This window comes from Protopterus annectens, chromosome 13.part0 (assembly GCF_019279795.1).
Source record: "Protopterus annectens isolate FY-2018-M chromosome 13.part0, PAN1.0, whole genome shotgun sequence".
Lineage (NCBI taxonomy): Eukaryota > Metazoa > Chordata > Ceratodontiformes > Protopteridae > Protopterus > Protopterus annectens.
Window position 1 is genome coordinate 64,221,741 of NC_056747.1, and position 27,569 is coordinate 64,249,309.

The 27,569-nt window shown below is 44.2% G+C and overlaps 1 protein-coding gene across 1 annotated transcript in view; it reads right to left on the reverse strand.

The window, feature by feature from the left end:
• The window catches only part of LONP1 (lon peptidase 1, mitochondrial), an 843,750-nt gene that overhangs the window by 464,710 nt on the left and 351,471 nt on the right, over positions 1-27,569 (reverse strand). Inside the window, exon 8 of the mRNA XM_044090626.1 lies at positions 17,757-17,977. Within this exon, the coding sequence (XP_043946561.1) occupies positions 17,757-17,977 (221 nt within the window). The remainder of the gene's footprint in view (positions 1-17,756; positions 17,978-27,569) is intronic.

The following is a 27,569-nucleotide window of genomic DNA, read 5'->3' on the forward strand; positions in this document are numbered from 1 at the left end:
CATTCACGCATGTCTCAATGCAGAAGACACTCTAGCTGAGAATCGAACCAGTATCAATGCATAAATGACAAAGTTTTAGACTCTCGGTTTCTTATAAAAGAGCATGATTTACTTCCTCAAAACTGGTTAATTCTACAAAGTGACTTAACTAATTCTCAAGATTTATGCACAATACTTAAAAGCTCATCTTATCAAGTAACACCTAAGATGTTAACTCTCATGTATGAAATTTTACATAATAGCTTCAATACAAATAACATTATTTCGAAATTATATAACTGTTAATTGTTTATAAGACTAATATAAATCTAAGTTACTGGAAGTTTTTATTCAAACTCTGTTCTTTTAATTTCTCACATGATAGAAAAACAAAAAAATATGTTATCCATCAAGCATACCTCATGGTCTCATTACTGGAGTATTTTTGTTTGGCAATATCTCCATAGGACATTTCTGACACCAGATAAAATAGTTAAAAAAGAAGTTATGTACTCACCATAACGTTCCATCTGAGTAGGTAACTTCATTTGTCAGCAACCTGTGGGTATCTGATCCAATTCGGATCCGAGGGGCAGCTTTCCTAGCAAAAGATCCGAGCTCCAAGCTCCTCCCCCTACCCATAATGTCATACTACCTCCCTCTAGTCCTCAGATCGAGTTTGCCATAGTATCACAGAATACTACCACAACACAAGGAAAAACCACCTGAGCATCCTAACCTGATGTCATCTGGGTTGTGAAACACAATGATCCTTCAAGGACGAACTAGAGGTCAGGGGGACGGAGGGAGGGGTTGGTTGCTGACAAATGAAGTTACCTACTCAGATGGAATGTTATGGTGAGTACATAACTTCTTTATCTGAAGTAGTTAACTTCATTTGATCAGCAACCTGTGGGACAGAGTCCCCAGCTACCAACAACTTTGGAGGTCCTTATGGAAGACGCCCTTCCTCTGGAAATCAGATCCAATTTATAATGAGAAATGAAAGTATGAGAGGAAGCAGAAGTAGCCACAGAACAGGTAGAATGTGCCCGAACCCGAACGGGTACAGGTCGACCAGAGCTTCTGTATGAGAGAAGAATGCATTGGGAAATCCACCTAGCTAAGGTTACCTTTGTCACTGGTTTACCCAAACAAGACTTAGCAAATGAGACAAAGAGCTGTTCCGATTTTCGAAAAACAGCCGTTCTGTGTAAGTAAAATCGTAACTGTATGTACATCCAGGCAATGAAGTCTATACTCTCCTTTGTTGTGACAATTAGGAAATAAGACAGGCAAGGTTGATGGATTGGTTGATGTTGGCTTCGGAAGCCACTTTAGGCAGAAAGGAGGGGTTAGTCCTGAGGGAAACTCTGTCTTTATGAAAAATGATGTATGGGGGCTTACTGCAAAGAGCCTGAAGCTCCGATATCCTTCTAGCTAAGGTAATAGCAATCAGGAAGGCAGTTTTCCAAGATACATACTTTAAGTCGACCGAAGCTGCAAGCTCAAAAGGGAGACCAGTCAGAGCCTGGAGAACTAGGGTTAAATCCCATGGAGGAACTGCATCCTTAACAGGGGGTCTCAAAAAAAAGGTACCTTTCAGGTAGGTCTTGCAGATCCTAGAGGAAGCTAGGGGCCCAAATTTGTTTCCAATGTGAAAGTGGGAAATTGCTACCAATTGAACTTTAACAGTTGAAGAAAGTACAGTTTTGTACCTACCATAAATGTAGATGTTCGAGGATTCCATTGCTGCAGTCCTTACTATTGGGTATAGTCCGCATCCAGTCGGCCCGAATACCAGAGTATAAGGCTGACGTCGGTCAGGGCGCATTAGACTGACGTCAGTACGTCAGGGTACTAATGCGCATGACCGGCGTCATATCCTCAGTCTTTTCTTGCCCCAGATGTCAGAAGACCCTAAAAAGACAAGGCCCAAAACACCTGCACCACAACATGAACAATATATACAAAAATATAAGCAGGTAAACTCACCTACACAACCACCCCTAAACACAGAGGGGAAGGAGGGAGGATTGGACTGCAGCAATGGAATCCTCGAACATCTACATTTATGGTAGGTACAAAACTGTACTATGTTCTTCGTCTTCCATTGCTGCAGTCCTTACTATTGGGTAGAATCCCAAAGCAGAGGTAAGGGAGGCTGGCAAATCATAAAGAAGCAGGAGCTGACAACATGCCTTGCAAAACAGCAGTGGCAAAACCAGCCCTAGACTTAGAGTAGATAGGAAGGTGATAATGCTTAGAGAAAGTATGCACTGAACTCCAAGTAGCTGCTTCCAAAATATCCTTAGTTGCCACCCCGTAGAAATGCTGTTGAAGTGGCAGTAGCCCTAGTGGAATGAGGCCTGATCCCAGCAGGAACCTCCTTGCCATGATGGGAATAACAAAATGCAATGCAAAAGCCAATCCACCTAGAAATAGTTTGTTTTGACACAGGCTTGCCCTGCGAACTCAAAGCAAAAGAAACAAACAACTGCTGAGACTGCCTAAAATCCTTAGTCCTGCTTAAGTAATAACGCAATTGCCTGTGTACATCTAAAGTATGCAAAATCTTTTCCCCTTTATTTTGGGGTCTGCATAAAAAGTAGGCAAATGAATAGTTTGGTTTAAAGCCACACTAGAAACCACTTTAGGCATAAAGGAAGGATTAGTACGTAATGATACCCTATCCTTATGGAAAATCAAAAGGGCTCGACTGCCATAAGGGCCTGCAATTCAGACACCCGTCTTGCAGAAGTAATAGCCAACAAAAAAGCAGTCTTCCATGACAAATATTGCAATTCAGCAGTAGCCGCAGGCTCAAAAGGTTGTAGAGTAAGTTTTTCCAACACAAAATTGAGATCCCAAGCAGGAGTAGGAGCTCACGTGGGGTCTTATATTTTTGCCCCTCTAAGAAACTGCTTGAACAAAGGATGCGAAAACAATGGTGGGTCACAATCATAGTGAGGTGAGATTGCTGCAGCATGAATCTTAATGGAAGAGAAGGACAGACCCTTGTCCAGTAACTCAGTAAGATATTGAAGAGCCATACTCAAATTAGGCTCAGAAATCTCCAAATTCTTTGCTTTACTCCAAGATAAAAATCTCTTCCATTTAGCTGCGTACACTTTCCTTGTACTAGGTCTTCTAGCTTCCATAATCACATTTAAAACTTGTTGAGGAAGTTGAGACCGGCTGTGTTTCAACACAGAATATGCCAGGCTGTCAGATGAAGAGAGTGAAGCCTGACATGGAGCAGATAACCGTCCTGCTGGTATAACAGATGTGGAATGCAACGGAAAGGCCATGGAGGCTTCTTTACCAGACTCCGTAGTAGAGGGTACCAGTGTTGCCGAGGCCAATCTGGAGCTATCAAAATCATCCTTGGCCTGTCCTGTCTGACCTTTAACAGTACCTTTGGAAGAAGAGGCAGAGGTGGAAAGGCATACACATGAAGGTTCGTCCAACTGAAAGACAGAGCATCCACTTTCCAAGCTGTGTGATGAAACCCCTTTGTGCAAAACTGTGGCAGCTGGTGGTTTAGTGGAGAAGCGAACAGATCTATGTCTGGAGTTCCCCTGACACTGTCAATGTCTGAAATACATGAAGATCCAGTTTCCACTTGTGGGGATCCATGATTTGTCTGCTTAACACATCTGCTAAGGAGTGCTGTGCTCCTGGCAGAAACCTTGCCTGAAGAGTTAGGTGCAAGCGTTAGCGCAGTCTCCCATAAAATCATTGCTTGCCTGCATAGAGGATAAGAATGTGTTCCCCTTGTTTGTTGAAGTACCACATGACAGTTGTGTTGTCTGTTAGAATCAACACATGTCCTGGAAGAAGTAACTCCTTGAAAGCCAGTAATGCGAACTGGACTGCTAACATCTCCTTCATGTTGATATGTAGATGCTGTAGTCTGGCAGGCCACTTGTCTTGTATCCACTTTCCATGTAGATGAGCTCCCAAGCAATGTCCGAGGCATCTGTCAGTAAAATTTGACTCGCCTCTGGCTGGGTCACAGAGAGTCCCTTGTTTAGGTGACATTCCTGAGCCCACCACAAAAATTCTCTTTGAAGGCAAGGTATTATTTGAATGACAGTGTCTAAATCCTGGCAGTGCTGTGTCCATACATTTTGAGATACCATTGTAACTTCCTCACATGCAGTTTGGCATTGGGAAGCACCAGAATACAAGATGCCATGAACCCTAATGCTTGAAGGACTGTCTCTGCAGTCAGCACGGACTGATGAGATAGTTGATGGAAGTAAAGTGATAGACTCTTTTGTTTGTCCGGGGTTAAAAGGCCGTCTGGGCTGCTGTATGCAGTCTCACACCCAGAAAGCACATGTCTTGAGAGGGTACTAGACTGGACTTTATTTCGTTCACAGAATACCCTAGGCATCTTAGCACTGCTATAACATATTCCAGATGCTGTAGAAGGTCTTCCTTTTCTTGAGCCAGAATCAGGCAGTTGTCTAAATAAGGATAGATTTGAAGTCCTTGTAGCCTGAAGTAAGCTATCACTGGAGCCAGAACCTTTGGGAATACTCTGGGCAGTAGATAAGCCAAAGGGCAATGCAGAGAACTGATAATGAGAATCTCCAGCTCGAAACCGCAGATACTTCCTGTAACTTAGCCAGATAGGCACATGAAGGTAAGCTTCCGTGAGATCTAAAGTTACCATCCAGTGATCTTTGCCCAGCAGGGGTAAAAGCTGTTGTAACGTCAACATCTTGAACTTGGGAATGTCCAGATAAGTGTTGAGGAGAGATAAATCCAAAATTGGTCTCCACGTGTACCCCGTCTGTGGTACTAGGAACATGCGAGAATAAAATCCTAGGCCCCTTTCTGATACAGGGACTGGCTGAATGGCCCCCATTTGGAGTAACAGAGAAACTTGCTTGTGAGCCTCTTTTCTGTGTGGAGGAGGAACGTCTGGCATGCCTGTGAAAGGGGGCCTTGTATGGAAATAAAATCTGTAACCGTGGTGAATGATGTCCAACACCCATCTGTCTTGAGGAATTAAATCCCAATTTTCTTTGAAAAGAGACAGTCGTCCTTCCAAAGGAGCTGCCAGACGAGAATCCACTGGCAGCTGAAAAGGCAGGTCATTGGGTCTGTTTACGAAAGGACTGACCCCTGCCCTCACCAGAAGTCTGAGCAGGTGAACTCGCTGTTCTAGGCCTAAAAGAACCTTGGGCCCTGCCCCTACCACGCCTAGACCTACCCCTAGACTGGGAATCATAAGCAGGATATGTCCACCCCTTAGCAGGCCAATTTCTACTAAACTTGGTGGCTGTACCTGCAAAAATCTTTAACAGTTTGCATAGACTTAGCTTTGTCCTCCATTTTCTTTAAAACTGCTTCCACAGGTGAACCAAACAACACATCAGACTGTAAAGGAGCATCCAAAATCCTTGTCTTAACATGCTCAGCCAAATTTTGATCCCTCAACCAGGCATGCCTGCGAAGAACAGAACTAGTGGCAGCCACCCTCGAGGAGGCCTGCACAGCATCAAAACCACATTGCAAAGAATGCTTGCCCACTTGTTCAGACACATAAACCAAATCTAGCAATTCTTTACAATCAATACCTTCCGCCAAAGCATCCACCTTAGATTTTAATTGTGAAAGGAGATAATTTTGATATTTCAGCATGTGAAACTGACAATTCAATGCTCTCATGGCTAGAGTGGAAGAAGTATACACTTTCTTACCCCACCTATCTAACGCCCTTGCCTCTTTGTCAGTGGGAACAGGATTTTTAACCACAGAGGCTTTAACACCTTTAGGCCCCTGAGAAACAATTTCTGGGTCCGCCGTAGGACTCTTAAACAAATACTTATGAGCTTCGGGCACCCTATAGTACCTATCAGGTTTAACAGGAGCAGGAGGCAAGGAATCAGGGTTCAGGGAAGCCTCTGCAAAAACATCTTCTACCACAGTCAACACAGGAGGTATAGCTAAGGGCCTATGCTGGGGCAAAACAAGAATTCCCTAAGCCTCTTCCTGGAATCAGAGTAATCCTGGCCTTCCCATTTAAAGTGCTCCCTCATGGAATGCAGAGTCTCTGAAAATGAAAATCCTCAGCAGGAGAAGTCAAGGAGTGGCATCATCCACATCAGAATCAGAATAATGAGGATACTCCTGCAAATCTTCCGCAGAAGACTCAGAAGCCCCTGAACCCTGTTCAAAACTGTCAAACTCTGGTTCCACCCTAGGCCTCTTATCAGGAGGGCCCATAGAACCTCTAATCATAGTAATCAAATCTTCTGCCATTTTAAGCATATGTTTCTTAGGTACGGAACCCGAAGGCTAGGAGAAGCCCCTACTGAAACCGAACTTGGCCTTCCTCTAAAAGAAGTTTTGGCAACAGAAGGAGAGGCTCTAACTACATTGGGAAGAGAGGGAAGAATAGTTACCTGAGAAGCCCGCTCAGCCTGGCCTGCCTCCTGAGAGGGTACATCCTGTAACAGTAAAGTTTCTGCCTGAGACTCCATAGAAACTCCTGGCAAAACCTCTGGCTCCACTGAGCCTCTAAAGAACCGACGTCCGGGACTGCCGGTTCATCAATCCTAGGTTTCGCTGTTTTGTCCTTACGCTTGTTGGAGGAAGCGGGGCACGGAGCATCCGACGGCATTTTATAATTGGAACGCTTCCCAAACACTAATCTGGCACAGTCTAACCTCCTCTTAATAGTGCGTTTGTTAAACCTAGCACAAGAGCGGCAACCAACAACGTCGTGCTCAGGCCCTAAACAAGGTATACACAATGTATGGTAATCCCTATGAGGTATCTGTTTCCCACAAGAAATACAGTTATTCACTTTTTCTGACATCCGGTTAAATACTGAGGCAAGAAAACCAAAATGTTCCCAACGGGTACTTAGCCAACTCTGATTCGGTCTGAAACTCCGGTTTCGGAAATATTTCAGAACGCCAACCTGCACTCGCAAAACTGCTTCTGCATCGGACAACGCGGCAAAAAAGACTGAGGATATGACGCCGGTCATGCGCATTAGTACCCTGACGTACTGACGTCAGTCTAATGCGCCCTGACCGACGTCAGCCTTATACTCTGGTATTCGGGCCGACTGGATGCGGACTATACCCAATAGTAAGGACTGCAGCAATGGAAGACGAAGAACATCTAGCCCCCTGATCAAAAAGTTGGGATAAAAGTCGAGGACTGCTGGAATAGGAGCTGTAAAGGGATCCAAATTCCTATGCTCCACCCCAGATAGAAAAACGTTTCCATTTACTCTTGTAGACTTTTCTGGTAGAAGGCTTATGAGCGGCCACCAGGATAGCCTTAACTGAGGATGAGATACCGGGAGTCCTAGCCATTAAGGGAACTGGATCAACTAAGCTGAGAGCTTGAGGTTGTCCAGGTCAGGGGTCTTCAATCCCAAGGGTTGAGAAATCAGATCTGGAAGGGGATCTAAGATCCAGGGAGGATGCACTAGATGAGACCGTAGGCATGGGAAACAGGTTTGATGAGGCCAGAATGGGGCTATGAGGATAACTCTGCTCCCCAACCGACGAGCTTTCTGCAAGAATTTTGTCATCAACGGAAGAGGGGAATAAGCATAAAGAAGACCAGATGGCCAAGCATGAACCTGAGTGTCTCTGGGGTTTTCCCCTGGTGGGGGAATTAGAGCGAAAAACTCACTGCACTTTGCGTTCGAAGGCGACGTGAACAGATCGCAACAAGGTTGACCCCATCTGACGAAGATTTGTTTCCCTACTAAGGGGTTCAGAGACCACTCGTTGGGTGAGAGGATAGTTCGACTCAGCTTGTCCGCTAGAATGTTTGACTGGCCCGGTATGTGCATTGCTATGAGAAAGCGGTTGGTGGATATCGCCCATTCCCACACTCTCATGGCCTCTCGGCAAAGTGGGTAAGATCTGGTTCCCCCTTGCTTGTTGATGTACCAGACCACTGACATGTTGTCTGTTTGAATTGCAATAGTCTCTAGAGGAAGAAGGGCATGGAGAGCCTGCAACACTAGAAGCACCGCCCTCATCTCCAGAACACTGATATGCAAAATGTCTCTGTGTGAGTCCACGTGCCTTGGACGGTTCTGCCCATGCAATGCCCAACCCCCCACCCGAGGCGAGATGCGTCCATAGTCACTGTGACTTAGGGTGGGGACATGGAGAAGGGGCGCCCTTCCCGGAGGTGTTTGGAATGGAGCCACCAGAGTAGAGTTTCCATGCAAACCCTGCTGAGAGGAATAGGGTAAGACAAGGGATGTCATAGGATGGACCACTGGACCTGTAAGGTCCATTGGAGAATCCTCATATTCAGACGTGCGAGCGGTGACAGGTTGATGGCCGCTGCCATGGACCCCAGAGCCCTCAGGACCAACTCCGCTGGAGGGGCCGAGGACTGTAGAAGAGCCAAAATGTGGAGGTTTAGATTGCGGAGTCTGTCCGACGTCAGAAAGACTTTGGACTGAATTGTGTCTATCCTGGCCCCTATGAAAGCCAAGATCTGAGTAGGCTGGAGGGAGGATTTCTTGTGATTGATCGTGATTCCCTAAATGACAGGCGAGATGTAGGAAATAGTCTCTTGCTGAACATAGTAGATGCCTGGTGGGGGCGGCTAGGAGACAGTCGTCCAGGTAACGAAAGACCTGTCTTCCCTGAAGACTCAGGTGGGCCGCTATAACTGCCATGACCTTGGTGAACACCCTAGAGGCTGTGGTGAGACTGAAGGGTAGGACCCTGAACTGATAATGGCTGGCTCCCAGCCGAAAGCGGAGAAACCTCCTGGATTGTCTGCCCATTAGAATGTGGTAGTACGCATCCTTCAGGTCTATTCAGCACATCCAGTCGTTCTCTTGTAACAGTGGGAGAATGGATTGAATGGTGACCATCTGGAACTTTTCTTTGGTGACTGACAGGTTCAGAGTGGACAGGTCGAGAATTGGCCATAAGTCCCACATCTTTTTTGGCACCAAAAAGAACCTGGAGTAAAAGCCTGATCCAGATTGACTGGGGGGGACGTGCTGGATGGCTCTTTTTCTTAGTAGCTTTTTTATTTCGAAGGCTGCTACCTCCCTCTGATTGGGTGGAACATCGGGAAGGCGCCCCGACCGGGGAGGAGAACTTAGGAATGGAATTGAGTAACCTCTGGATATGAAATAATATCAGGATTCACAGCAATAGGGCAACACACAGAAGTACCACAGAAGTCACAGGAAAATAAAGTTGAATTTAAGTTGAATTTAATGAAGCGCTTTTCGTCTGTGGTGTACACAGACTTCCTCAGACAAAAAGTATTACAAACTACATTTAACTGAACAGCAGCTTAAATATCCAGCAGTATTAAGTCAAAGGTTCAATTAACCAATCAGGCACACCTTGAACCATGAATAAAAATTTAAAGTTAAAACGCAAGCTCACAGGACTTGAGTTCAATCACTCACATTATATTAAAATTAAAATTAAACTAGACAATCATAAAATCAGCCAGTTGTTAGCCTATCATCTAAATAGACACTAGCCACTACCTGATGTAAACAAGTACAAAACACAAAACAGTTAGAGTGTGTTACAAACTCATAAAGGCAAAAGACTATCTAACCAGGTTCTTAAGTTTAAGAAGGCTGCTAATAGAGCAGCCTTCATTGAGACCTGGTAGAGCATAGGCATTTAATCTAATTTGCCATCAATTCAGACGCCTAATAATAGGTGTACAGGGGCTCCTCTAATAGTGTCATGCATTTGTTCTATAACCATAAACTTAAAATGGTGGTCTTTATGCTGGATGATATGTTTAGCAAGAGCATTTTCATCTTCGCTTTATTAATTGCATATTGATGTTCAGAGATCCGATCTTTAAATCTACGCCGGTTTTACCTACATAAAACCTGTGCATTTTGGCATAATGCCACATAGACCACCATTTTAGAGTTACAAGTGCATCTGCATCTAATGTCGTATCTGATATTATCAATGTCAAATCGGTTTGATTCAAGAATGTGGCGAGATTGATTGCAGTTTTGACATTTGAACATCCCAGGAGTACGGGTACTCTGCCGCTCAGGTTGTTCCAACAACATTTTCATATTTTTACCCCTTCTATATGTAACCTCAGGTTTAACTCCCAGTTTGTTCAAAATTGCAAGGTTGGAACGAACAAGTTCCAGTTCTTAGTAATGATGTCCATAATAGACCTACTACTTGGACAATATGTAAGAATTAATCTAGTGTTATTATTATGTATAGGAGTAGTTCCACCTATACATTCTAACCTAGACTCGCCAACCCGGAAGAACTGATGTTCAGTATAGGTTTGTAAAACCCACTGGATCTTTTGTTAATCACCTCATTGACTAAGTTGTCTAATAAGTTAAGCGGATAGCCTCTATGAAGGAACATATTCTTAAGTAAGTCACATTCCCTAAGAAAGTCATCGTCCAGGCTCACCATCCGGGCTGCTCGTACGAGCTGACCCTTAGCCACAGACCTTTTTTGGTAGCTAGGATGGCAGCTACTAAAATGAAGAAAAGAATTAGAGTAGGTAGGCTTTCTATATATGCTGGCCACATATTTATTCAAGATGTCATTTTTCGCCAACCATACGTCTAAATAGGCTATTGCCTCAGTGTTGAAGGGGACCCCATAGCCACCCCAGTTTTTTGTAGATAGAAATTCTCTCCTAATAAAAAATAGTTGTTATAAAGGATCAAGTCCAACAATTCAATCACAAGGGATATTTCATGGGGCGGGGCACCCTTACTCTTGAGGAAGAAGGCCACCCAGTCCAAAGCTATCTGCAAAGGTATACAAGTGTATAAATCCTTGACATCTATTGTCAGGAAATTGTACTCTCTACTGAATGGAATGTTGTTTAACTTATCAAGAAAAGACCAAGAGTCTTTACAGATTTGCTCTTCATCCTCAAGGTACTTCTGCAGGATAGTATCAACCAGCTTGGCCCATGTAGAATTTAGCAGGTACAAATATGATTATAATAGATGTTTTACCAGCATCGACCAGTACCTGTCTAAACTAAAATTCAACAAAATCAAGAAACTTGAGCGCGATTTAAAAGCATACCAGTTAGGGGTGGCTTATCCACCCCCTGCGCCATCACAAGCTTGGAATCCTAATGGTAGTAGTGGGGATCCTCCCACCACAAACTGTAGAGGTGAGTCAGCATCGGATAACATCAGGGACCTTGATACATTTGGGGATACCCCTGTTGACCAAGGGGTCAGAAGGAGTGAGAGACTTATGAACCGTAAACAACAGCAGGGTCCTCACACTACGGCAATGGGTCAGCAACAGGTACACTTTTCCACCAACAAACAGGGTGCCATCCCTAAGCAAAGGAACAACTTGCAGCAATCTTTTAAGGGGAAGCAACAGAAACAGTTTTTTCAGAGGCAGTAGATACCAGGAGTACTTATCACCTGGCTCTACCCCTGCCTCCTGGCTTTACTGAAGCTTCGGCTTGTGTGGTAAACGAGGTTCCTTGTGTGGTTTCACCTTTGCCTATTACTGATAACCTGCAGGATGTAGAGACTGATACTGTGGTTCCCCCCATTAACCAACGTATGGGCCCAGTTATTTCTACCAATCAACTTGGAGACTTTAATATCTTTAATTACTCCAACGTGCTGATCCCTGATGAACTGGCCGACCTTTTATCTAAGGGATACACCTATGTACCTCAACAGGAGTTCGATTTAGTGAACACCATCATCGATATTAAGATGTTTGCTCGTAAATTGAACTTTAACCTGCTGTTTGAAACTCGTGGTTTCAGTCATGATACTCCATCTGATATGTTTGTCCCTAGCATGTTTAACCCACCTCTGCACCCATTAGTACAAGCGTTTGAATCCACTTGTGAACTTGATTTAAGACATAGTAATTTGCATTTAAGTAAATGTACCAACGATTTAGGGAAGTCTGAAATGACCCTGTTGGAATATGTTAAGTTACATTCCTTAAGAATCTGTAAACCCGATAAAGGTGGTGGGGTTGTAGTCTTTGATCAATTAGACTACTTTGACAGGATGTTGGGCCTATTGTCTAATGATGCATATATGATTAGTTCAAGGTCTGAGGTAAACCACGCATATCATAAAATTAAGAGCTCCTTGGACGAAATGTTTTTTGAGGGTAGACTTAACCAAGGTCAACACAAATACCTTACCACATTATTTCCCAGGTACCCTTGTATCTTTGGTATACCCAAGATCCACAAGGACCTTGTTAATCCACCTATGCGCCCACTCGTTGATGGGCACGGCTCTCCTACATATCCTTGTGCCAAGCTGGTTGATACTATCCTGCAGAAGTACCTTGAGGATGAAGAGCAAATCTGTAAAGACTCTCGGTCTTTTCTTGATAAGTTAAACAACATTCCATTCAGTAGAGAGTACAATTTCCTGACAATAGATGTCAAGGATTTATACACTTGTATACCTTTGCAGATAGCTTTGGACTGGGTGGCCTTCTTCCTCAAGAGTAAGGGTGCCCCGCCCCATGAAATATCCCTTGTGATTGAATTGTTGGACTTGATCCTTTATAACAACTATTTTTTATTAGGAGAGAATTTCTATCTACAAAAACTGGGGTGGCTATGGGGTCCCCTTGCGGAGCCAGCTTGGCCAACATAGTGATGTCATACTGGGAAAGGGAGAACATATTAAACAATGAGTCGGTAGTAGTGTCTAAGATCAAGTACTACACCCGTTACCTGGATGACATCTTTATTTTATTAGAGGGTGAAGAAGCTGATAGCCTGTTATTATTAAATTTACTTAATAACTCCACTGACTTTTTAGTTTTACCTCTTCCTTCAACACTGAGGCAATAGCCTATTTAGACGTATGGTTGGCGAAAAATGACATCTTGAATAAATATGTGGCCAGCATATATAGAAAGCCTACCTACTCTAATTCTTTTCTTCATTTTAGTAGCTGCCATCCTAGCTACCAAAAGGTCTGTGGCTAAGGGTCAGCCTGCGAAAGCAGCCCGGATGGTGAGCCTGGACGATGACTTTCTTAGGGAATGTGACTTACTTAAGAATATGTTCCTTCATAGAGGCTATCCGCTTAACTTATTAGACAACTTAGTCAATGAGGTGATTAACAAAAGATCCAGTGGGTTTTACAAACCTATACTGAACATCAGTTCTTCCGGTTGGCGAGTCTAGGTTAGAATGTATAGGTGGAACTACTCCTATACATAATAATAACACTAGATTAATTCTTACATATTGTCCAAGTAGTAGGTCTATTATGGACATCATTACTAAGAACTGGAACTTGTTCCGTTCCAACCTTGCAATTTTGAACAAACTGGGAGTTAAACCTGAGGTTACATATAGAAGGGGTAAAATATGAAAATGTTGTTGGAACAACCTGAGCGGCAGAGTACCCAGACTCCTGGGATGTTCAAATGTCAAAACTGCAATCAATGTCACATTCTTGAATCAAACCGATTTGACATTGATAATATCAGATACGACATTAGATGCAGATGCACTTGTAACTCTAAAATGGTGGTCTATGTGGCATTATGCCAAAAATGCACAGGTTTTTATGTAGGTAAAACCGAGCATAGATTTAAAGATCGGATCTACGAACATCAATATGCAATTAATAAAGCGAAAGATGAAAATGCTCTTGCTAAACATATCATCCAGCATAAAGACCACCATTTTAAGTTTATGGTTATAGAACAAATGCATGACACTATTAGAGGAGCCCCTGTACACCTATTATTAGAGGCGTCTGAATTGCGATGGCAATTAGATTAAATGCCTATGCTCTACCAGGTCTCAATGAAGGCTGCTCTATTAGCAGCCTTCTTAAACTTAAGAACCTGGTTAGATAGTCTTTTTGCCTTTATGAGTTTGTAACACACTCTAACTGTTTTGTGTTTTGTACTTGTTTACATCAGGTAGTGGCTAGTGTCTATTTAGATGATAGGCTAACAACTGGCTGATTTTATGATTGTCTAGTTTAATTTTAATTTTAATATAATGTGAGTGATTGAACTCAAGTCCTGTGAGCTTGCGTTTTAACTTTAAATTTTTATTCATGGTTCAAGGTGTGCCTGATTGGTTAATTGAACCTTTGACTTAATACTGCTGGATATTTAAGCTGCTGTTCAGTTAAATGTAGTTTGTAATACTTTTTGTCTGAGGAAGTCTGTGTACACCACAGACGAAAAGCGCTTCATTAAATTCAACTTAAATTCAACTTTATTTTCCTGTGACTTCTGTGGTACTTCTGTGTGTTGCCCTATTGCTGTGAATCCTGATATTATTTCCTGGTTTGAACCTCTGGATATGACCCTGAGCACCCAGCGATCTGTCGTAATGGACTCCCAATGTGCTAGATGCTCTGAGAAGCACCCCCTGACTGCCTCCAGAGAGGAGCAGTCGGGCAACCCCTCAGGGTTGCTGCGCAGGTCGATCGGAAAAGGGTTCCCTCGACCCAAAATTCTTCGGCCCCCCCTCCTCATCTGGGCCGGTGTCCACTTTGTCCTCCTCTGCCTCTGAAGGAAGAGGGGTCCAGAGCAAAACGGGATTGTTGGGATTTCCGGAACCACATTTTCTTCTGTCCTCTTTGGTTCCTGGAGAAGGACCTCTGAGGAGCTGAGAAGCGGATCCCGACGGCAGACATTTTCCCATCTTTCTCGCTCTGGAGTAGCGTATCGCGGATGTTTTTTGCCAAAAAGCGTAGAACCATCCAAGGGGGCATTCGCGAAGGACACCTTGAAGGGTTCCGCAAAGTTGCAGAGACGGAGCCAGGCCTGTCGTCGTAAGACTGGCTCTAGCCGCTCCCTCAGTGGCATGGGAGAGAAGCCGCATAGAGGTGTTTGTGATAGACTTAAGAGTGGCCATTCGCACCGAGAAGGTCCTTTTTTCCTCGGCCGACATGGACTCTGAGGGTGACCCAGCGTACTGTTTGATTAGGTCCCGCTGGAGTCTAATCACGTGCCATATAGTTCAGCGACCTGACAGAGAAGGTCGCTGAGGTGAACATCCGCTTTCTGAGGCGGTCCATCGTCCGAGACTCCTTGTCTGGAGGATGTACCGAGGAACTCTCCTGTGCCAATTCCTTCTTGGTGGCAGCCGCCACCACCATGGCATCTACCGGGGCACCTTTGCTCCAAACTGTCCTGTCTGTGGGGGAGCTAAGAATCCTGTCCGGTCTTTTGGGTATTGGCTCCACAGTGTCTGGCTCCTTCCATGCCCTGGTAGTTATGAGGTCCACCAGGGGATTGGCGGGAGGGGACACCCAAGAGGTAGACGGGCCTGCGTCGAACGCCTCCAGAAACACAGACTCATCCGAGGAAGGCTTTTGCGCTGACCATCCCCCTCTAATACGAAGCATTTTCATAACGTCTCCAAATGAGACGTCCTCGGGGGGTGACCTGGGGGAACCTTCCCCTTCCTCCAAGTCCGTGTCTTCTGTGAGGGACTCGGTTGAGTCCAAGTGCCTCCTCTTGCACTTTCGTTTGTGAGGGACCTCCTGGGGGGGGGCTGTCCAAGGAGGGCTCACCAACAATGTCCTGTTCCTCTATGGGAACCATCTGGGATGTAGGCGCAGGTTGTCCCTGGGGCCGGATGATGCAAGACAAGCCCGTCTGAGACGGAATGGCGGGTGGATCCGTAGCAAGAGCCTGGGGACTCAAATCCCTCGAAAGGACCCTCTCCATGACGTCGAATGCCGAGCTGCTTTCCCTAGGATCCAAAAGCAGCCCCCTAGGATCCGGCATGTGGATCGGTGCCGGAGATGACCCAATCGGATCCGAAAGGACAGTGCGATCCGACCTCAACGGAGCTGAAGGCACACTGACCCCTCCGGATCCGATGCTCATCCCACGGCCCCGTAAGCCTGGATCCAAAAATAGATCCAACAAACTTGAAGGTGCAGTCGGTGCCAAAGTAGGAAACACTGTCAGAGCAGACGCCACCCCGGCTCTGAAGCTACTCGGATCATACAGCTCTGAACCCCGAAAGCGGGTCGGAGAAGGAGCAATGGGGGCGAAAAATGGGGTCGAACTCCTCCCTGGAGGGGGGAGGGGAGGCAAGAGCACTCCCATCTGCAGCTGGGCCTGAAGAAATTGACGCATCATCCGGTCCATGTCCGCGTCGGATAAACTTCTTGTTGACCTGGATGAGGCTGCCGAGGCTGGCCAGGAAGGCCACCTGGACGACCTCTAAGGTGACCAGGTCTCCTCCTCCGGCTCCGGGGAGAAACGTGGAGAACGAAGCCTGGAAGGGGAAAACCCGGAGACCTTAAGGGGGGAGGCTAGCTGCTTAGAAGGCGGGGCAGAGGGAGCTGAATCGGCCCACCTCTTGTGGCTACGATGCCTGTCCCTATCACGCTCCTTGTCTTTCCTATCCTTTTTCCTGGTGTCCCTTTCCACCTGAGCCAAAGAGGGAGTTTGAATCCCGGCCAGAGGAGCAGGAACAATCAGCGGGGCAGCCGCGGCTGGCGCCACAGAGGGGGAGGAGGACCAAGCCAAATCAGGGGGCAAAAGGCCCGCAAGGACTTGCTTAGTCCACCTATCCCACAAAGCCCTGGGGTTGAAGGCTGCACACATAGTGCAGCCTGACGAAAGGTGGTCCACACCCAGAGAAATAATGCACTGAGTGTGGCCATCTGCTGGGGACAGCTTATGGCCACACTCGGAGCATTTAGAAAAAATTGCTTTTGGGCCTTCAGACATTTTGAAAGAACAGGCCCACATGCACACACCTTCACACACAGACAGAAGGGGGAGGGAAATTAAAATCTACACTACACTAATGAGAAAACTACCCAAAAAGATCAAGGGAGAGAAGGGTACCACACACACAAAAATTAGAGGGATTTTAAAGGAAAAAAATTTAAATATTCTACTTTAACTCACGAAACCTAACGCTAGGAGCTCGTTCTCAGATGCTTCAAGAAGCCACGGCAAACGAGATCTGAGGACTAGAGGGAGGTAGCAGGGCATTATGGGTAGGGGAGGAGCTTGGAGCTCAGATCTTTTGCTAGGAAAGCTGTCAGCTCGGATCCAAATTGGATCCGATACCCACAGGTTGCTGATCAAATGAAGTTAACTACTTCAGATTTAATAATAGCTCCAGCGCATCCTGCTGGGGATGTACAGAACATACCAAAGCAGATTGGGCACATATTTTTTATGATTGCCCTAAATTAAAGGGCTACTGAAACAGCACAGAAGATTTTCTCAAAGCATTATTCACTGATTCCTTCTTATTGTCTAAATCATTAGTTCTTTTCAATGTGAATGAAGGTTACTTTTTGAATAAGAATAACTGGTATTTACTATGGTCAGTACTTGCTATCGCCAGAAAATGTATCAGTAGAAGATGGAGAAAAAGCTGCCCACCCACTGCTGAGGATTTCTTGTCTTCAGTGAAAGACCTGGCAATCAAAGAAACTAAGGCCAAATAACTTAGAATCTATCCAAAGACATTTGTTAATAATCCTTGGACAAAAGTTTTAGCACTTAGAGACTTTACAAATGGACCACAACTCTTTCTGAGTTGATACTTATACTAAAAAACTTGTGTATTTTAACCGTGATCTGCAGCTTTGCTTCAGGCCTATGCATATACTGTAAATAGTTTTTACCTTGTTTGCTAATAATTTGTCTTAGAATGAGAATACTGTTTGTCATTTGTTGTCTTTTACTTTTCATGGAAAACTTAATAAAATATTTTGAAACAAAAAAAGATTGCATTGCTGCTACCATGGAAAAATATATTACTAAGCAAAGACTCACTTAAATTCTGAGGAGTGATTATCCAACAAGCTAAGTTTATTTAGTTCTTCATCAATAACTTCCATAACATGATTTGGTATCACAAGATCCTTCAGCCTCTCGCGGAACTTCTCCTGTATGGCATCTTTGTCATCTTTCTCCAGCCCCAGCTCCTTCTTAATGATCTTTAATTGCTCCTGAAGAAGATACTTTCGATGAGTCTGCTTGATCTTCTCTTCTACCTACAGAAACCAAACGGGTGATAATGAAGGCTTCTGTTAAGTGGTAAACCAGAACTACTACTAACAACAAAGAAGGTGAAATGACAACATTACTGTAGATTTAAGCAGCGTACAACCACTTTCTCCTATATTTAAGTGTTCAACTGATCTACTGACTGACCAATCAACGGTTAATGAAACAAGCATTTATCAATGTTGGATGCTTAAATGCATTTACCTACATGGTGAGGAGGAACAAGGCCAAAGCTGTGAAGAAAAGAGATTGATAACTACACAATAAAATAAATAAAATCAAGGAGACAGAAGATACAGAAACTCATTATCATCACTGAGCAGGTGGAGGGGTTGGAGATGAAGGTGGAGCAATGGGGAAAATAAGGGGGCATGGCTAGCAGATAAAAATGAACTCTTCTTTACTATAACTAGATAAATCCAATTGGTTTAGGGATATATTCTAGGAGGCACCTCGGAAACAAGCTCCACGGGCAAAGAAAACAACAGCACTAAAGATTAATAACCATCAAAACATCTGTTACAGGATGTTAAAAAGAAAGCAGTAATAGACATGTTAACAAACATCAAAAATCCCCCATTTCTCAGTTTTTACATGGGTTTAGCACACTGCATCTCACTTGACTTAGTGCCGTACTTCTACCTTCTTCAATGGTTATGCCTGACTGTCACAGGTTTTTGCTCAGGCAATCCAGCACTTTCTTTGCTGGAAGCCCTCGTTTCCTCTTGAATCCTCTCTCTCTCCCAAACCTCCTTCAACATACTGTTTTCTGTCTTTCGGCATGTGCCCAAACCACCATAATCTGTTCTCTTTCATGTTCTCTGCAATCAAAGCTACTGATCCGATGTCCTTATTCCTTCATATGTCTCAAACTGTGCATCTTATCACCCTTTTCAGGCACTTCAGCTCCATCGCTTCTAGCATCCTTGCCTTCTCTGCTCAGATTTCTGCACCACACAGTAGTACTGGTCACACCACTATTTCGTACACCATATGTTTCAACTTCTTTGGCATTTTGTAACACACTAGTCCTAATGCACTGTGCCAGTTGGCTGCAGCCCCCCTGATTCTAGCCTTGACCTCCTCAATCAGACTTCCTTTCTCCTCAGTCATCCTCAGACACTTTAAGCTGTATTCCTGTTCCACTATTTTCCCTTCTATCTCAGTTTTTGGCCTCTGATTTCCCTTATTTGCACACAACTGCTGTCTATACTCTGTTTCATTTCATGTGCCTTGAGTTTTCCATTTTATTCTCCTATCCTTTGCTGAAGATCTTGCTCAGTCTGCCTGTAAAGCCATATCATCTGCATACAGCAGCTTTATTGATCTGTTCCCTCCGACCGGTTTGCTATTTACTAGCAGGAACAGCAGTGGGATCAGAGCTGAAGCTTGATGCACTCCCACTCCTACTGGAAAAGTACAGTTGTGTACACTTACCATAAATATAGATGTTGGAGTGTATTCACTGTTGCAGTCATTACATTTGGGTTATCTGCCTGCAGGTAGCTCGCAGCCGGCCTGAATATCAATGTCTTGGATCCCTGCATCGGATGCGGTCTCTTCTTCCATGACGTCAGGTCGTCAGGGGTATAAAACATGCAGCCGATGCCATTACATCAGTTTTCCTTCCCCCAGATGTCAGGTGCCCCCATAATGGGAAGCAATTATATGTTAAGTTACACCTTCAACAAAAAGCAAATACACCAGAAATCATAAAAACACTAAACAAGAAGAAAAGTATAGCCAAGAGAAGGCAGGGGGCTGGAGGGAGGGTAACCAGGACTGCAAGAGTGAATACACTCGAACATCTACATTTATGGTAAGTGTACACAACTGTACTATGTTCTTCATGTGTCACTGTTGCAGTCATTACATTTGGGTTGATTCCCAAAGCTAAGGAAGGGAGGAGGAACTTAGAGGGCCTTAGGACCAGCTATTTAGCCTTGCAAGACTGCAGTGGCAAAACCAGCTCTGGATTTAGAAAAAATAGGCATGTGGTAATGCTTGGTGAAGGTATGTACAGAGCTCCAGGTAGCAGCTTCTAGGATGTCCATGGTAGGGACACCTCTTAGAAAGGCTGTAGAAGTAGATGCAGCCCTGGTGGAATGTGATCTTATCCCCTGTAAGGTAGGTTTTCCATGGTGCTTATAGCAGAAATGAATGCAATGGGCTATCCACTTAGAAATGGTTTGCTTTGAAATGGCCTTCCCCTCTGCCCCTGCAGCAAAGCCAACTAGCAGCTGTTCAGATTTTCTGAGAGGCTTAGTTCTGTCCAAATAAAATTGAAGTTGTCTGTGCACGTCCAGAGAGTGCAGTCTTCATTCTCCTTTGTACTGTGGATTAGGGAAAAAAGTAGGCAAATGAAAGGACTGACCAAGGGCCACACTAGACACCACCTTGGGCATAAAAGAAGGATTGGTCCTGAGGGACACCTTGTCTGCATGGAAGATGATGAAGGGCTCCTTGCTGAAGTGATGGCTAGAAGGAAGGCTGTTTTCTAAGAAAGGAATTTCAACTCTGCAGTTGCAGCTGTCTCAAAAGGAGGTACAGTGAGCTTTTTCAATACAAAGTTAAGGTCCCAGGCTGGAGTAGGGGGTCTCCTGGGTGGTCTTAAATTTTTGGCCTCTCTGAGGAATTGTTTTAGCAGGGGGTGAGAGAAGAGGGGTGGTTCGGTTTTATAATGTGCTGAAATGGCAGAGGCATGGGATTTTAATTGATGAGAAGGAAAGGCCCTTGTGGAGCATCTCTGTTAAGTACTGAAAAATATGAGGTAAGCTGGGCACTGTTGTGCCTTCCCCTGAGTCTGGCTCCAGGAACAGTATCTTTTCCACTTTTCAGCATAGGATTTTCTAGTAATAGGCCTCCTTGCTTCCAGAATGACATCTAGAACCTGCTTACTGAGGGATGCTATTGGATAGCTCAAGGAATTAGCCAGACTGCAAGGTTCCGGGTTTGGAGCTGAGGGTGCAGAATCTGCCCCTCCTGTTGGGACAGCAGAGAAGGGGTCTGAGGCAGGTGACATGGTTCCAGCAGTGACATACTGTGCAACAGGCAGTACCAGTGCTAGCGTGGCCAGTCTGGTGCAATCAGTATTGTCCTTGGTTTGTCCTGTTTGATCTTTAGCAGAACTTTCGAGAAGAGAGGCAGAGGGGGAAAGGCATAAACTGAGAGGCTTTACCAGGTGAAGGACAGGGCATCCACTTTCCAAGCTTGACTGTGGGGAGTCCTTGTGCAGAATTTGTCCAATTAGTAGTTCTGAGGGGAGGCATACAGGTATATCTCCGGATTCCCCCATTTGTTTCTCAAAAGGTTGAATATCTTTGGTTCCAGTTTCCACTCGTGTGGGTCCATGAGATTTCTGCTTAGGTCTGCCAGTGAATTTAGCTTGCCTGGCAGGAATTGAGCTTGTAGGTGCTCTTGGTAGCTCAAGGCTGTGTTCCACAGAGTCATGGCTAGTCTGCAGAGAGGGTACGAGTGGACTCCCGCCTGCTTGTTTATGTACCACGTAACAGTGGTGTTGTCTGTCTTTACCAATAATTGTCCTGGAAGAATGTGGTCCTTGAAGGCTGTCAGGGAATTCTGTACAGCTAACATTTTTTTTGATTGATATGCAGGTGCATCTGACTAGTGTTCCATTTGCCCTGAATGCACAGACCTGCCAAGTGAGCCCCCCATGTATAGTCTGATGCATCTATTGTTAGGGTTTTGGCGGCAGGGGGTAGAGTGAATGGGAGCCCCTTGTTGTGGTAGCAGGCCTCTGCCCACCAAAGGAACTCTGTCTTTATACAAGGAACGATAGGCATCATTGATTTCAGGTCCTGAGAATGTTGACACCATAGGCTTTTTAGAAACCATTGTAGTTTCCTCATATGCAGTCTTGCATATAGAATTAGTAGAACGCAAGAGGCCATGAACCCCAGGGCTTGCAGGATTTTCCTTACAGATAGCTGCCAGTAGTTTGAAGTAGGCTGTCAAATAAACGTGTTTCTCTGGCGTGAGGTAAGCCACCTGGGAAGTTGTGTTCAAGCTTGCTCCCAGGAATACAATTTGTTGGCAGGGTACCAGATGAGATTTCTTTTCGTTTATGGTGTACCCCAGTGAGGTTAGAAGGGTCTTTACAAATGCCAGATGTTTTAGTAGCACATCCTGGCTTTCTGCCTGAATTAGGCAATCGTCCAGGTATGGGTATATTTGAATATTTCTTTGCCTGCAAAATGCAATGACTGGGGTTAGGCACTTTGTGAATACCCTGGGCGCAGTAAATAAGCCAAAGGGAAGTGCAGAGAAAGTAGTTGTGTACACTTACCATAAATGTAGATGTTGAGTGTATTCACTGTTGCAGTCATCACATTTGGGTTATCTGCTTGCAGTAGCCCTCAAGTCGGCCTGATAAACAAAGTCTTGGGTCCTGCATCGGTTGCTCTCTCTTCTTCCGTGACGTCAGGTCATCAGGGGTATAAAACATGCAGCTGATGCCATTACATCAGTTTTTCTTGCCCCAGATGTCAGGTGCCCCCTAATGGGAAGCAATTAAATCTATAAATATAAAAGGTTATACCTCCACCAAAAAGCTTTTAAGCATAGTAAAGGAGAGTAGAGGTATAGCCAAAAGAAGTAATGGGGCTGGAGGGAAGGTAACCAAGACTGCAACAGTAAATACACTCTAACATCTATATTTATGTTAAGTGTACACAACTGGAAAGGCAAACAGGTCCACCACAGGAAAAGAGTCACAATAAGGCTAAGACTAAGGCTAAGGCTAAGACCACAGAAAAACTTGTAGGAAGCAATTTAATCCACAATTCCACGACTGAGCGCTTTCACCAGAAACCTGGTATCATCAGAGTCTGATGATACCAGGTTTCTGGTGAAAGCGCTCAGTCGTGGAATTGTGGATTAAATTGCTTCCTACAAGTTTTTCTGTGGTCTTAGCCTTATTGTGACTCTTTTCCTGTAGTGGACCTGTTTGCCTTTCCATTTGTTGTGGATTCCTTTTTTTGGGGTCCTTTGTATCTCCTTTTAAGTGTACACAACTGTACTGTGTTCTTCGTGTTTCACTGCTGCAGTCATCACATTTGGGTAGATTCCAAAAGCCAAGGATGGGAGGAGGAATTTAGATAGGATTAGGATCAGCAATAAGGCCCTGCAAGACTGCAGTGGCAAAGCCAGCTCTGGATTTAGAGAAAATTGGCAGATGGTAATGCTTGGTGAAAGTATGTACAGAACTCCAGGTAGCAGCTTCTAGGATGTCCCTCGTAGGGGCGCCTCTGAGAAAGGCTGCAGAGGTAGATGCAGTCCTGGTAGAATGGGGTGTGGAATCCCCTGTGGAACAGGTTTCCCATGGTGCTTATATCAGAAATGAATGCAATGGCCTATCCATTTAGAAATAGTTTAGCAAATGCCACCAGCAGTTGTTCAGATTTCCTTTGAGGTTTGGTCCTGTCCAAGTAGAATCTAAGTTGTCTGTGCACATCTAATGAGTGCAGTATCCATTCCCCTTTGTTCTGTGGATTAGAAAAGAAGGTTGGCAGATGAATGGACTGATTAAGGGCCACACTGGATACCACCTTGGGCATGAAAGAGGGGTTGGTCCTGAGGGACACCCTGTCCGCATGAAAGATGATGAAAGGCTCCACTGCCATAAGGGTCTGTAATTCAGATACCCTTCTTGCTGAAATGATTGCTAAAAGGAAAGCTGTTTTCCAAGAAAGGAATTTTAACTCTGCACTAGCAGCTGGCTCAAAAGGAGGAATAGTGAGTTTCTCCAATACAAAGTTAAGGTCCCAGGCTGGAGTTGGAGCTCTCCTGGGTGGTCTTAAATTTTTGGCCCCCCTGAGGAACTGCTTGAGCAGTGGTGAGAGAAGAGAAGAGATTCTGTGTTATAATGAGATGAAATGGCTGAGGAGTGAAGTTTGATGGAGGAAAAAGACAGGCCCTTGTGAAGCATCTCAGTTAAGTATTGTAAAATCTGAGGTAAACTGGGCACTGCTGTGCTCATCCCTTGGGACTGCTTCCTGGCACAGAATCATTTCCATTTTTCAGCATAAGATTTTCTAGTAATAGGCCTCCTTGCCTCTAAAATGATATCCATCACTGGTTTACTGAGGGATGGTGAAGGAGAGATTAGGTTATTAGCCAGGCTGCTAGGTTCAATGTTTGAAGTTGAGGGTGCAGAATCTGGTTCTCCTGCTGAGACAACAGGGAAGGGAGTCTGAAGCAGGTGCCATGGGGCCAACCGTGACACTGCACTGCGTAAGAGGGGATACCAGTGTTGGTGTGGTCAGTCTGGTGCAATCAGAATCGTCCTTGGTTTGTCCTGGCTGATCTTTAGTAGTACTTTGGAGAGCAGAGGCAGAGGAGGAAAGGCATAAACTGATAGGTTTTTCCAGGTGAAGGACAGAGCATTCACTTTCCAAGCTTGTTCGTGGGAAATCCTTGTGCAAAATTTGTCCAATTGATAGTTCTGGGGGGAGGCAAACAGGTCTATATCTGGGCTCCCCCATTTGCTTCCCAACAAGATGAAAATCCTTGGTTCCAGTTTCCACTTGTGTGGGTCCATGAGGTTTCTGCTTAGTCCGTCTGCCAGTGTATTTAGTTTTCCTGGCAGGAATTGAGCTCGTACATGCACTTGGTAGCTCAGGGCTGTTCCACAATGCCATCGTTAGACTGCAGAGGGGGCAAGAATGTGTACCCTCCTGCTTGTTTATGTACCACATAACAGTGGTGTTGCCCATCTTTACCATTAGTTGCCCTGGAAGAATGTGGTCCTTGAAGGCTGTCACAGCATTCTGTACAGCTAACATTTCTTTTTGGTTGATATGCAGCTGCATTTGACTTGGGTTTCATTTGCCCTGAATGCACTTCTCTGCCAGGTGAGCCCCCCATGCATAGTCTGATGTGTCTGTTGTTAGGGTTTGGGCGGCAGGGGGTAGTGTAAATGGTAGTTCCTTATTTTGGTGGCAGGCCTCTGCCCACCAAAGGAACTCTAGGCGTAGGCAAGGTATGATAGGAATCATTACTTCTAGATCCCGAGAATGTTGTACCCCCTCTGCTGATCAGCTACCATCAGAATACCTTCAAAAAGCAGCTAATGCAGTAGCCTATCCCATATCCATCCTTATAAACAGAACCATCAGTGAAGAAACCATCCCTGTTATCTGGAAAATCTCATACATTATCCCCTTACATAAAGGGGGCAACTCTAACGAGTATTCTAATTACAGGCCTATAGCACTCTTATCACCCTTAGCAAAAATTATGGAGAAATGTATTCACTATCAGTTAATGGGTCACTTAACTAAACATAACATACTAACTAACTGCCAGCACGGTTTTAGGCCATTTCATAGTACCACCACAGCTCTCCTTTCTTTTACTGATTTCATCAATAAAAACCGCAACAATAATATTCTCTCATCAGCACTCTTTATAGACTTGTCAAAAGCCTTTGATATGGTTAACCACCCCCTGCTCATAAAAACCCTAGAATTTCTTTCTTTAGAACCCAAGGCTATTCACTGGTTCACTTCCTACCTCAGCAATAGGAAACAGGCAGTTCTCTGGGATACCAAACTCTCATCTCTTCTGCCAATCTCACTTGGTGTCCCCCAAGGCTCTATTCTTGGACCTCTTCTATTCTCCTTATTCATAAACGACCTACAAGTAGCTATACCTCAAGCTACATGCATACAATCATGAGCGATTCTACACTCATATGTTCTGCTAAAACCATTTCAGAATTACAAACACTAACACAAAATGCATTTAACGCAGTTGAGACATGGTTCTTAAAACGCTGCCTCCTTTTGAATGCTAAAAAAACCAAACTCTTGCTCTTTAAGCCTACTATTAGGTCCTCCCCAGTAGAATTCTCTATCTTATCCAAAAATAGCGCCCATATATCCCCTGACTCTACCACCAAGCTGCTAGGTGTCACTATAGACAATAACCTTACCTTTGATAACCATATTAATAATACTGTCAAAACTGTAAATAGAAAACTGGGCTCCTTCTACAGAATTAAAATGTTCTTAACTCCTATAGCCAAAGCTACACTTGCCCACTCTCATCTTATTTCCACTCTTCTCTATGCTTCACCTATCTACACTAACCTAAAGAAAAATAATCTCTCTAAACTGGCTAATACTTACAATAGTATTGCTATGTTTGTTACTGGGAACCAATTTAGAACTCACCACTGTCTGAACCTACAGCAACTCCACTGGCTTGAACTAAAAAACATGTTGATACTTTCCCCAACTCACCTTTGTCCATAGGATATTTTACCAATCTAATAACACACCCATACTTTCTAACCTATTTACCCCTTACACTAACCTAAATTTATTACGCTCTTCAAACAAACTTCTAGTAACCTTAACTAAGTCTAATAACATTGCTGGTGACTCCCTATTCTCCAATACCATCTGTAAATATTGGAATCTTCTACCTACAGCTCTAACTTCCATTCCCTCCCCTGCTCTCTCTAAACAAAAGCTTAAAAAACACCTTAAAATACACTGGTTATGCCCATGCTTCAATCCTGACTAAATTTTGTGACTTCCACAATTTTTCTCTCTCTCCCTTTAACACCTTCTTTCTATTCGCTCTCTACTACCTACACTTTGAGAAGTTTCCCTAACAATCTACTTCTTTTACAAGTAGCATCTATTAGAATCCATTAAAGAATTTTGAATATAAAAGAAATTTCCTGAATGTGCTTTACACTTGCCACAAATGTTTTACTGTTACAGACCCTTTCTATTTTGTATTTCTATAAATACAACTTAATTGTGTTTCTCTACATGGTATGTAAGTAGAATTCTGTAATGTAGTCTAGAATCATGTTTAACCTGCTACTTATTTTTTTTTATGTATAACGTAACTGTGTTTTGTCTCTATGTGGTGCTTTTCAACCCGGGCCTCTGCTGAAAATGGAAATATATCCAGTAAGACCTGCCTGGTAAACAAATGTAAAATAAATAAATAAAAATGTTGACACCATAGGCTTTTTAGATACCACTGTAGTTTCCTCATATGCAGACTTGCATATGGAATTAGAAGAATGCAGGAGGCCATGAACCCCAAGGCTTGTAGTATTTGCCTTGCAGATAGCAGGGTTTTTGTAGCCACTTGTTTGAAGTAGGTAGTCAAATTAATTTGTTTCTCTGGCGTGAGGAAAGCCATCTAGGAAGTTGTATTCAAGCTTGCTCCCAGGAATATAATTTGTTGACAGGGTACCAGGTGTGATTTATTTTCATTTATGGTGTACCCCAGACAAGTCAGCACCCTCTGTACAAAGGCTAGATGATTCAAAAGTATGTCCTGGCTTTCTGCCCGAATTAGACAATCGTCCAGGTATGGGTATATTTGAATATTTCTTTGCCTGCAAAACGCAATCACTGGAGCTAGGCACTTTGTGAATACCCTGGGCGCAGTAGATAAGCAAAAGGGCAGTGCAGAGAACTGATAGTGCGTGTAGCCGGCTTTGAAGTGTAGGTATCTTCTGCAAGATTCCCTGATTGGGATGTGCAGGTATGCTTCTTTTAAATCTAGTGTTGCTAACTAGGCATCTTTGCC